This window comes from Drosophila virilis, unplaced genomic scaffold (assembly GCF_030788295.1).
Source record: "Drosophila virilis strain 15010-1051.87 unplaced genomic scaffold, Dvir_AGI_RSII-ME tig00001170, whole genome shotgun sequence".
Lineage (NCBI taxonomy): Eukaryota > Metazoa > Arthropoda > Insecta > Diptera > Drosophilidae > Drosophila > Drosophila virilis.
The window spans coordinates 2,535,816-2,549,088 of NW_027212828.1; the positions used below are offsets into that span (position 1 = coordinate 2,535,816).

Genomic DNA, 13,273 nt, shown 5'->3' on the forward strand with positions numbered 1-13,273 from the left:
TAGTATTTAGTACTTTTTATAGCCTGAACCCATTAAAAATGTGTATAAGGCTTTATTGTATTTGTATTGTATTGTGCAAAATCCAAATGTATGTAACAGGCAGAAGAAAACATCTCCGACCCCATAAAGTATATATATTCCTGATCAGCATCAATAGCCGAGTCCATCTAGCCATGTCCGCCTCTCTGTCCGTCCGTCAGTATGTATGAACGCAAGGATCTCAGAACCTATAAGAGCTAAAGACTTGAAATTTTAGATGTATGTGCTCCTAGTGCCTGCGCAGATCGAGTTTGTTTCCAATAATCGATATCTTACTTCGTTTCCAAGCAATCGATAAAAATCGATATCGAAATCCTGTTTTTTGGAAAATTTCGGTAAATAATAAGAGCTAGAGTCACCAAAAATGTTATGTTGCTTCTAACATATTACATATTTGTCAAGTATAATTTTTCCATTTATATACCTATCGCCACCTCCCCGCTACCACCCATGGGCTATAAATCAAGTTAATAACCCAATTTTATTGGCAACCAATTTAAGCCACAATTTAAATGCAATTGACTTTTTTAGTATACACAAATATTTGATGGTACAACAAGATAAACTGTAGAAAATTTCATAAAGATCGGTTATGAAAAAACCAAAGTTATATGCAACTGTGCAATTGAATGGGGCAGCAGCTTTAAGAATTTCTGTATACATGTACACACACACATTCATGCGCGTCTGCTTCGCATTTTAACAGCATGGTTATTGCGACTTTTTTCTGTATTTAAGTTCCTTTTTTATCATAAGTGCTTAATTATTGGTGTGGCTGCTGAGTAGAGGCATAGCAAGTAATGCGGTCATTTGCAATTTCGAACCCTGCCAAGGCAACTTTTTTTTTTAATTTTTAAGTGTTGGAATAAGAAGGTTCAGGGTATTCCCTAGTCGGGAGCTCCCGACTAGAACCTCTTACTTGTTAAGAATGCAATTACCTGAGAGGTTGATGGTTACTATCTACCTTTTCATCGAGAGATGTGGGTAAAATGTGTATGTCGTCTAGGTTGATTAGACGATGTTTATTAAGCAATGGCCGAAGGTTGTTATTTATGTATCTTAGAAATGTTGTATGCGCTTTTTTTGGTCTGAAAAAAACAGCATGCAAACAAATTTATAATGACCATTCTTTGTAGAAAATTCAGCTTTTGGGAACTGAATTCAGCTTTCTTCCATGTTGTGAATGGGATTTTCGTCCGGTATTGTTAGTTTATTTAGTTTTCCATATTTTTTTTTATCTGAAGCGTGAGGTTTCTTAGGTACAACCCAAGTGGGTCTATTATAGGGTAAATTGTTTTCTCTAACTATTCCCTGTTCAAGCAAGTTCAGTGCCTGACCCTCAACCTTCATTTCGTGCACTTGTGCTTGTGGATATTGTGGATAATAGCGGAGTTATGTATTGTATGTGTTATACGCGTTGAAATGTTTGAAAAGGTAAAATGATCTCTACTACATATTGAAGATTCTTGAATTTGTCTAATAATTGTTCTTAAGTAGAGGTTTCCTCTTGATTGTGATGATCCAATCGAAATTGTTTAAAATTTAAATTTTCCATTTGATTTTAATGCTTTTATATATTAAAGGCTTGATCTTTATCTGGACCTGCATTAATCGATTGATATATTCTTTCAAAAAGTGTAAATGTGCTATTTTTGAAGTTATTAATAGTTTCTGCAGTATTAAGCAATTCTTCCAATTGACAAGTCGTAATCTTTTAAGAAAAAATGCAAATAGATTTGTTGAGGTGTTTTGATTATGTTGTTACTAGGTAAGATAACTGATTTATTAATTGTTATGGGACCATTTCATATAAGAAAATCACATTTTGTATTCTGAATTGAAAGAAACAAAATTCTTTCGCATCATGTTAATTGTAGCATTTGGTCAATCAGGTATTGTGAGTTTTGTCCGTACGCAATAGGTATTTTATTATTTACTTGTGGTGCATGAGTTGGTCTGAGTGAGTACTGGTGTGGGTGAAAATTGAGCCCTTGCGGTTGGGGATATTGTTGATATCTTTGTTGATAGTTAGCTTGATTAGTTGGACTCCTGCGCTTTATATTTAATTTTGTCTTCATTTTATTTATCTACACCGTAGTTTAACGTTTCTTCATAAATTCCCCTCATTTTGTTCTATGTTAACTAAAGATGTCAAGTCTGCAATATCATGATGCACCAAGATAGCGAATAGTGTAGCTGGTAATTTTGACATGTGTTTTACTATTTTTATCTTTCAGATGTTACTTGGATAATGACAGTTGACGTCGTTTCTCCGCCTTGCCGCAGAATGTTCGCAAATTTCATTTTTAAGGTGCTTCGCGGAAATTCTTCAATAACTTATAATTTAGCGTCTGAGGTTTGTATTCTGCAACTAACCTTTGCTTCACGTGAATATTCAGATTCCTTTCTACTGCTCCGAGAAGTTTGTGCTGCAGTTTCATTTAATGCTGCAATCCGGGATGTGTCGATAATTGATTGTGCCATTTGTTTCCCTTTGCCAATGTTTAACAATTATAATTATTTTTAATTCAAGTTTTCTTTTTCGATTGGTTGTGCGATTTGGTGTCACTTCTAATTTGGCCAATTGGTTTTGTTTTAATATTAATACATATTTTTATTTTTAATTTTCTCTTCCACCTTGTTAGGTTAACGGAAAAGGAAGTTTAAGGCAACAAAAAAATACACATACACATATACATTTACTTGTCACAGATTATAAATGTTAATATATTTTCCACTTGCAGATCTTTCTGTGCGTTGTGCTTTCTTTGAAGTTCGACCCAAGACTGAACCGATGGTGCGCAGAATATTGTGGTATATTGTAGAAAATCTTAAGTGCATTATTAGTGATTGTTTTTTTTATAGCAATTGACCGGAAATAGCTTTTTCTTGCTTATGTGGCTCTGTGTATTTTATGCTTGCGGTTATTTGCTCTAATTGAGCGCACTTTAAGTTGCGAGGTTGCTCAAGCGGTTGTGGCTGTGTAACCAGGCATTTTATCCCGTTGGACAACATGAGCTTTCAACTGAGTCCTTGATGTACAGTAGGTAAAGCTTGCATTCAGCTTTCTTTATCACTCCTTTTGCAGTGTGCGTTATGACCCAGTACTTTCCCACGATTAGCTCTATAATTCTTGCCATTGGCAGATATAGTGGGGGAAGATTTTCATCCTTAACAATGACTGGGACGTTGACGCAATGGCTTGGTTTCGCGGTGCGCCTTTTGAAGAGATGCTGAACCAAAATTAAAAAAGAGGGACTAAACTGTTTTTCCGCTGCCAGCGGATAGACGAATGAAGAGCTAAGCTGTATCCACCAATCAAGAAATAAGATGGAGTGAGTACATCGAGATCTACTGGATCTTCTGAAAGGGGAAGCAATCGCGTGGAGTCAATTATTGATGCGAAGCTTTTGAAGCCAATAGCACGATAAAAATGAATTTTTGTTGTCTTCACTGCGGCTTCCAAAGAACCGCTGAAATGCGGTGAACGAGGCGGAATATATTTCCAAGCAGTGGAGTGAGCCTTGCAAATCCTTTGAACTGAATCAATATGATTGTGACTAATAAACAGACACTTGAGGTACAGCAGCTTATTTTTGGTACCAACATGGTTGGCTATTGAAATCCACCTCTTGACAGATTTTTAACCAGGTCCAGGTGAACTGTTTTAGTCGCAAAGCAGACGAAAACAGCCATGTAGGATTTGACTAGAGCTTTATTTCGTTGTTTCCAATACAAACGTTTCTTATGAAGACCAGCCATTATATGCTTAACTAATCGGGCTGGACATCATCTCCAACGCCAATCGGTTAATACTGCAACCGAGTTCTTAGCGCTGAAATCAACGGTTTCCGCCCATGTTAGTCTTGCGGTGAGAATCTTGAAGCTACAAAATAAATTTTCGATTACTAAGCCTTGGGCCCGCATTTGCAACCTACGATCGTATTAAATAAATTCACACAAAGCTCTTTAAAAGTGATTTGGAACCCGATTGAATGGTAAGCATACATTCATTACATACATTGTACATCTTTGACCCCCATTTCCACCAAGGAAGAATGCATTTTTTTAAATATATAAAACACCCCTAAAATGAATTCGAACATCAATATTTAAATTTGAGCTTGAGGCCGATCGGATGGCTTTCACACATGAACACGTGACACCGATTCTCACTTTGGCCTTCAGTAAAAGTATATCTCGTGGTCGTTTAAGATTCCATAAATGACCTACGCTATGAAATATCATGTTAGAATAAGAAGTAGCAAGGGTGAGGAAAAGACACAATATTTTATGATCATTGATGCCAATAATGCATTGACGAGCTTGGATTTGTAAGAATAAAATCAGTATTGTGCAAGTACTCAAACGGCAAGTATTTTGAAGGTATTTTACAAATGACAACGGCACACCGATCAAAAAGATGTTTTGAGCAGCCCAAAAGACCAGATTGGCAGAGCCCTGCAGAAGAGGATCAAGCACCATCCAAAGGGCAAAACTCTTAGAGAAGGTGACACACCGCTTATACCGACTGGGCTTCTAAAAGAAACGTCGGAAAAGCAAGAAGAGGTCCGAGTAACTAAACAACGCCTACATCCCACATCAAAAGGCAACGAAGTCCAGTAAAACCAACATCGTGGCGTTTATTTAAGGACGATGCGAAACAAGTAGCGCTTATCAGAAAGCGCTACAAAAAATGAGAGAAGAAGGACCGCAATCAAGAGCAAAGCCCTTGTCCATAAAGAAAGATTGGGCAAGGCAACCGGCGGTCAAAGCAGCAAAATCGGCGCGGAAAGCAGAGGAAAAAAACCAGTGGCTATACCATATGCCAAGGCCCCTAAGAGACGAGGAGGCCAAAGGATGAAACTCCAAACGCAAAGAAGAGAACTACTGGACCAGGTAAATAAAAATTCTCTTCCACAAATCTGTGGCGGAAAATAGATGAAATTGAATATCAAATAATATATTAAATTATTAAAAAAAAAAAATGACAGTGCGCACTAATGCGAAAACGGCGTCAAGATCGCCTCGCAATGAAAATATATATACAAGATTTACAAGATTAAAAATATTTACAAACCGCCCTTTGAATTAAATTATTTATAAAATAAATTTAAAAAATAAATTAAAATTATAACTTTTTATTAGAAAAACGATGTCAGATATAACCATAGAATTTTCGACTACGCAGTCGCAATTAGTGTGGGCAGGATAAGGAAAATAGACGGTGGTTAATAGGGCGAGCTAGAGAGGTAGGAGAACTGTAAAGGCAGTTTCAGGTCAATCATAGCGTATTGTGTTAAATTAGAGTAGTGGATCATGACTACTTCGGTGTGATAATGCCAGTTATGCCAGGTAGCTTAAATAGCAAAACAACAGAAAAGAGGGCGAAACCAGTTCGCCAAGATAGGACTAAATCAGAGCCAATAGAGAGGAAAGCCAATGATTTTGATATCAGATAGATATGTTGATCACATTTTCAGAGGAAACGCAGTTAGGCACAGGGAAAACAATAGTAAAATGGTTAGGATGAGAAAGAAAATATTGTATTCCTTGGAGTGAAATAGAAAAAGAAATATTGTTGTGAAAGAGTTTGAAAGCGATATTACCTTCAGTAGGAAGGTTAGAAATATAGAATTCGATGAACAAAAAACGGTAGAATAACTATCAGAACACATTCAAGAAAGTTGTCAAACAAAAATGGTGGGCTACCAATTAAAAAAAGGGAGCTACCAATACCCCTGGAAATGCAGGTACCCACCTTTTATAGGGACCCCAAAGAGTAAGATCTCCTTGCAAAGTTATTTACAGAGTTCGTTCAATCAAGAGAGGCAGCTGTTAACTTTAACTATTTAAGAACGGCACTAAAAGGAGATGCAAGATGCATGGTGCCGCGTTTGCTAATAGGCTTCAGTAAAAATTTGAACGCAATTTGGAAATTATTAACCAGGCGTCATGAACACAAACGGAAAATATTTTCCGAACAACCAAATAGGCTCATAGATTAATTAATTCATTTCATATAATTGAAACGGTCTTACCAGAATACGTTGATGTCATTTTTGCACACATGATTATTTGCAAGTTTAATAGAGGAACTTTGCAATTATCTAAAAAAATTATGTGAAAAGAACAAAAGAAGATCAAAAATTGTCCGATGTAATGGAGTACTTAGAGCAAAGGTTAAATGCTCTAGGCTCATTGAAGGATGAGGAGAAGAAACCGAAGCCCAATAGGGACTTTTCTAAAAATTGGACAATTCGCAAAGTAGCAGGGCATTATGCATTACAATGTTTTAAATTTAGAGGCATGAGCCAGTAGAAAGGGCAGAAGTTGCAAGAAAAGCAAAATGATGCTTAATGGGCTTAAATTATGCAAAATGCAACAAATCCTACTTATCACACCATGCTTCACTTGGACAAAAACAAAACAGTGAACACATGCGTGGCTGAAAGGCTATTAGCAATTGTAATGTTAAAATCAACTACATAGTGTGGCCATAAGTAGTAATTAGCGTTGGTATATACATATAGATTCAACACACAAAAAAAAATATTTAAATATATATTCGGAAAAGAAAAACATTTTTATATCATTAAATAAAAGTGCAGCCGTTTTGCAACCAACAATATTTAAGCACACTGAGATTCTTATATATGAATATAATGAAATCATGAATTTAGTTAACGAGTGGCAAAAAAACTGACAAGTTTACACAGAGTCCAAACTTCAGACGTTTTACAACGTCTAAGGGATAATATAGTGAACCTAAAAAAGTATGATTTCAAGCTTTATTTACCAATTGCACTTAACACAACGGTAACGTTCGATCAGTAACTTTTGCCAAAGTCAACAAAAACCGACCAAGACGAAGAGATTTAAATAGAAACCATGGCTTAAACAGTTGTAGAGTTCTTAAAACTGGCCTAATCGATGGAAGGGCAGAGAAAATACAAAGTTTCAAAGATGGATTGGATCTACTTGAAAGGTAGCTCGGAAACCTAACAGGTCCCTTTTAAGTACTCAAAATTAATAAAAACAAGAGTTCACACCATTAATCTTAATTTAATCGTAAAAAGCATTCTGATCAATTTTTAAATGTTGATCATGATAATATAACGCAAATTACAGGTTCAATAAGCTCATTAGGGTTAGCGATCCTCGAAATGCGAACTTCTAACTTCATTATGCCTCATAATTTCCATATCGTAGAAATTGATTTTCCGATCCCTGTAGACGAAATAATTAGAATAGATTACATAAAATAATTCAATTGTCAATAGGATTTCGCTACAGAAAGTGACTGTCTAATTTTAAGACTCAATAATATTGCATATCCTATACAAAAACCAATTTTCCATAGTATCAAAAACAACGAGGTAATTATACTATCACGTTCTGAAGTAATACTTAATGTAGATACTAAATATAACCAAATCCTAATACATAATCAGGAGATAAAAGATATTTGTTGGTAATTCAATTGCAGAAATCCTTACCGGATTTAACGGAGAAAGGATAACGTTTAGTAATAGACTATCGTCAAATTAAAGAAGTAAAAGGTTCCAGTCGGGAGCTCCCGACTAGGGGATACCCTGAACCCTCTTCTTCCAACATCAATTATAAGAGTATATTAAGATGCTGCTCTTATCAGTTGCGAGGACGCTCCAGTTGTTTTGGCTGCGTAACCAGACATTCTCCCCCCGTTGGAAGGCATGGGCTTTCAACAGATTCCCTGATGGGCAATAGGCATAGCTTGTTTGCAGCTCTTCTCGTTTCTCCTGATGCGGTGTGCAAAATGGCTACTCGAGCGACTCCATCCTTTCCCACGATTAACTCTGTGATTCTCGCCAGTGGCCACCTTAGAGGCGGCAGATTTTCATCCTTTACGAGGACTATGTCGTTAACGCATAGGCCTGGTTTCGGAGTACGCCATTTGGAGCGCTGCTGAAGCAGTGATAAGTATTCTTCACGCCAGCGAGACCAAAACAGTTGCTGGAGGTACGTTACACGTTGCCAACCATTCAGACGATTGAATTGAAGGTGCGTCACATCAGGTTCAAAGAACGATGAGCTGGGTCCACCAATCAAGAAATGAGCTGGAGTGAGCACATCTAGATTTGCTGGATCTTCTGAAAGAGGAAACAATGGCCTGGATTTAATTATCGATGCTATGTGGCAGACTAGGGTGCGAAACTCTTCGAAGTTGAGAACACAAGATCCAACAGCACGATAAAAATGATGTTTCGCTGTCTTCACTGCTGCTTCCCCAAGGCCGCCAAAATGCGGTGAACGCGGAGGTATAAATTTCCAATCAATGGAATCAGTCATGCAAAAATTATGCACTGACTCAATATGATTACGACTTATGAATAGACGCTTGAGATCCACAAGCTCGTTTTTGGCGCCGACAAAGTTGGTAGCGTTATCCGACCATATCTGAGATGGCCTGCCTCGAGTCGATATAAACCTCTTAAGGGCATTCAAGAAAAAAGCTGTCGACAGATCCTTGACCAGTTCCAGGTGAACCGCCTTAGTCGCGAAGCATACGAAGACAGCCATGTAACATTTGACTGGAGCTTTATTTCGTACGTCTGGCTTATAGAAAAATGGTCCACAATAGTCAACACCAGAGACTTCAAAGGCTCGTCAAGCAGTCAAACGTTCTTTGGGCAGATCACCCATTATATGCTCTATTAATCGAGGCTTGGCACGAAAGCATCTCACACATTTTCCAACCACCTTGGATACGGTCTTCCTTCCACTAATCGGCCAATACTGCAACCGAATATGAGCAAGAAGTGCCCGTGGACCAGCGTGTAAGTCCCGATTGTGAAACCGTGTGATGACTGAGTTTGTGATGGGGTGGTGACACGGTAGAATTATTGGATGGCGAGCGTCGAAATCCAGCGAAGAGTTTTTCAAGCGCCCATCAACTCTAAGAATTCCGAAATCATCCAAAAAAGAGTTAAGTGATGCGATATAACTGGACGGTTTAACAACTCTTCTCGATTGCAATGATTTGATCTCTTCCCACAGGTGTGCTCTCTGGACGAGCCTTAGTAAGAGTTGGGACCCATGTTGTATATCAGACACTGTTAGTCCAGGATGCCTGCTTCTGTGTATGAATTTATAAATATATCCGAATATACGCTGCATTGTATCAAATGAGTTGACGTATTTACAAGTGACAGTTATATCAACGAAGGGAGATGACGCAATAAGGACCCTTTTTTTAAGTTCGAGTTCTGTTTTTTCTGACAAGCAAGAAGCAGGCCAGTCCAATTTGTTTTTAACTAGAAGTTCTGGGCCGTTGAACCACAGTGACGATTGATCTAATTCACTGGGCGTAGATCCTCTCGAGAGTATATCTGCCGGGTTGAGTGAAGTAGGCATGTGACGCCATTCCATGCCATTAGTTAGCTCTTGAACTGCTGTGACGCGATTAGCCACAAACACATTGAGCTTGCAGGGCTCGGACCTTATCCACGAAAGGCATACAGAAAAATCCGACCAACAGTAGAATTTTCAATCGAACAGATTCATTTTAGATATCTCACGCATGAGATTAGATAATAAGACGGCACCACAGAGCTCTAGCTTTGGAACTGTGATTGTTTTCAGAGGAGCTACACGCGATTTGGAACACAACAGCTGACAACTGGCTGATGTTCGTCGAGAAAGGACGTAGGCATAGGCCCCATATGCTTCGATGCTGACGTCGCAGAAACCGTGAACTCTAACTCTGCTGCAGGTATTGACACGAGACGAGGAAATTTAAGAAACTGTGCCTTCTCAAAACTGCAGCAAAGATCATGCCAAGCTGTTGCCAGTGATGATGGCAAGCTCTCGTCTCACTCAAGCTTCTCCTTCCAGATCTGCTGCATAAAGATTTTAGCCTTGGCAATTACCGGCCCTATGAGTCCAAGCGGGTCATACAAGCGAGCTATGGTCGATAGTATTGACCTTTTGGATGGTTTAGATCTCTGCTGAATGGACGAAAACAAAAACAACAATCGATCCGACGCTGAGTCGTAAGCGAGTCCAAGAGTTTTGGTGATGTCGCTACCATCATCAAACTTTAGGGAAGATTCTCTGTCCTCTACGGGTATCCCATTCAGTACAGCAGAATTGTTTGAGCACCACTTTCGCAACTTGAAGCCCCCACTTGCCAAGATTCCAGCCGTCTGATTAAGAAGTTCCTTTGCTTCTTGAATTGAATCACCTCCTGAAATGAGGTCATTAACGTAGAAGTCACGCCGCAAAATCCGAGATCCAATTGGAATATTAGTTTCCTCATCCATAGACAGCTGATGCATAGCACGGATAGAGAGGAATGAAGCTGGCTTTGTTCCGTATGTAACTGTAACCAGCTTAAAAATCTTTATATCCTGTTCTGGCGAGTCTCGCCACAGAATGCATTGGAGAAAATCATCCGGTGCTGAAACGCGTGAAACGCAGCGATACATTTTTCTAATATCTCCTGTTAGGGCGATCGGGAAATTACGAAAGCGTAAAGGATATGAAACAGCGAGCTTCGAATAACAGGTCCAGCCATCAATAGTTCATTTAATGAATAGCCTGACGACGTAGCTGCTGAGCCGTCGAAAACGACTCGCAATTTTGTCGTTGAACTGTCTTCTTTAAAGACACAGTGACGAGGAAAAAAGTATTGACAAAGTCCTATAGACTCTGGAGCAACAGGCGACATATGACCAAGATCCAAATATTCCTTTAGAAAGTTTGAATACTGAATCTTCAGATCTGGACGATTTTGTAGTTTGCGTTCAGGGTCAGGAAACGACGAAAGGCTTGTTGGTATGACGTCCCCAGACATTCCAAACTTCGCTTGAAGGGTAAACGAACTGAATATTGGCCACTAGGCAATCTGATATGAGTCTTTACGAAATGTTCTTCACAGATGTTTTCCAAGCAGGATTCTATCTCCCAAAATCTTCGAACCAATTCATCAGCACGTTCTTCAGAACTTGACTCAAGTTTGCCCGCAGTATGCTTTGCCATTAACATAGAACCACTCAAGCGGGGTCCGTGCCAGAAACTACCCAACCAAGCCGTGTTTTTTGAAGACACGGTAATCCTGGGAGAAGCCTTATCTGGCCGACGCTGAGAAGGTCGTAAAACAGGCTAGCTCAAAGTAGCAAGTCCACGCGTTGAGGTTTAAAGAAAGACGGATCTGCAAGTTTTATGTTATCGGGAATATTCCAATTCTTCGTGTTGATAGTAAAACTCGGTTGACTATCAGTTATGTTAGGCGCTACCAGAACTGTAAGGCATGTTGAGTATTCAGAGACTTGAGACTGTATTGTGATAGTGACCATGTTTCCTTCTGTTTCAAAACGAGAATCTCCTAGACCAGAGACAATGGCTGACTTGTGCTTCTTTAGCTGAAGCTGTTGAGCAAGGCGCGACGTTATAAGGTGAAGCTGAGAACTAGAATCCAAAAGGGCACGACAAGGTATCAAAGTGCCGAGCAATTCCTTACAAAGATCAAAGCCGTAGCCAAGACGACAACATCACTACTGAAATACTGGGCAACAAGATATGTGGAGGTAGATGGCGATGACTTAGCGAAAGAGGCATGGGCTATCGGCGATGAATTTGCAGGCTCAGTCAGCTGACCACACGGAAATACGGAATTGTTTAAATGCAGCAGAGAATGATGTTTCGCCCCGCAGGTCCAACACCATCCAGAGCTGCATGATCGCAATTGATGACCTTTCTTTAGGCAATTCAAGCACAATGCAACTCGTTTTGCCTCCCTTAGCCGTAATGCAGGGGTCAAATCTCCAAATCGAGAACAATTATATATACTATGACCAGGGCTGTCACAAAAGACTCAGACAGGGGCGTCGTGGTTAATGGCGATAAATGACGATCTACTGGTGTTAATTGCTCTAGGTTTTCCCACCTGATGGCTAGGGGCATAGCTTGCCATAGCAAAATTTACGGTTTCCATTGTTCGGCATCTCTGCTTCAGAAACGTAGCCATATGCTCCCACGATGGTATTAAATTAACGAACGACGAATCCTCTAGCCTTTCTTCCCATTTGGCTTGTGATATTGGGTCCAGCTTTTGTAAAATAATCTGCACAATGATGCATCCAGCGATTTGTTCGGAGTTGCCCATGCTCGTTAACGCGCGAAAATGTGCGTTGAATTGGTCGGATAACTCCCTTAGCGACACGGCCGATCCACCTGCCACCCTCTTGAGCCCCAATATCTCAAGTATGTGTGCCTGAAAAACCAAACGTCTATTATTAAACCTTTTCTCCAATAAATTAAGTGCTATGGCATAAATATGGTTTGTTATTTCCAATGATCGAATCGCGTCCAGCGCTGTATCCTTCAGGCACGATCGAAGATGCTGCAGATTTTCGATATCTGCTAGATCAGGATGATTTTCTATGACGGTTGTGAACATAAAATAAAAGTCGGCCCATTCTGTGTAACCACCACTGAACGTAGGCAACTTTATTGAGGGTAGTGTTGGCGGTGCCTTAGCTCTAACTGTCTGCGAGGGCAGCACAGATTGGTCGCGAAATGTTGAGCAGGGCAATATTGAGACACGTTTCGCAATTTCACTCCGAACCGAAATTTCCGTAGAAACTGCTAACTCGTCGAAGTCCTCACGCAATTGGTTAACGATTTCATCAAAGTCTAGTTCTTCGAGGCTAGTGTGAGTAATATCAAATGAGGACTGAAGCCGCTCCATTTGCTTCAGCCTAACACTAAGACCGCACTCATCAATTGCACTAAGTGGCGAATTAGTAAGAGCATTTCGAAGTGTTTGCAAACTGTCATAAATTGAAATGGCTTTGCGCTTCAGAAAGGTCACCCTGTTTGCAGAGGGCACTGCACTAGAGGCATTATTTTCGGTTGCCATTAGAAGCGTGATAGAAAGCGCGTGCGAAACTAGCTGAGTAACTAACAATGGTGATCGCTAGTACATGCAAACCGTTCAAAAAACAATTGTTGTACAATAAGAACTTCGGCGAACGCAAGTGTCAAGCTATGTAATGAAGCAACGGCAGTAGCTTTTACAAAAGTACCGCACGAATGAGCAAAGACTTTAAGCGACCGAGAGAGTAGGCAAAGGGACGGCGATAAGTATGTAGGTATATAAAGTGCACAAAACGAAATGCCAGGTGGTGTCTTTTAAGATTATTGCTTTAATGTAAAGCAAATAATCTTACAACAACAAAAATAAAATTCA

At 39.6% G+C, this 13,273-nt stretch overlaps 1 protein-coding gene across 1 annotated transcript; it reads right to left on the bottom strand.

The window, feature by feature from the left end:
* Window positions 1-6,761: 6,761 nt before the first annotated feature.
* LOC116652353 (uncharacterized) lies at window positions 6,762-13,273 on the bottom strand. Its single transcript, XM_070210845.1, has 2 exons — window positions 7,539-13,273; window positions 6,762-7,269 (listed from the first exon to the last, which is right to left on the bottom strand). Exon 1 carries the CDS (start codon window positions 8,599-8,601, stop codon window positions 7,690-7,692), a length of 912 nt encoding a protein of 303 aa, XP_070066946.1. The 5' UTR covers window positions 8,602-13,273; the 3' UTR covers window positions 6,762-7,269; window positions 7,539-7,689.

Coding starts and splice junctions, on each gene's coding strand:
- LOC116652353 (XM_070210845.1), bottom strand. CDS start 8,601: ATGGCTGTCTTCGTATGCTTCGCGACTAAGGCGGTTCACCTGGAACTG.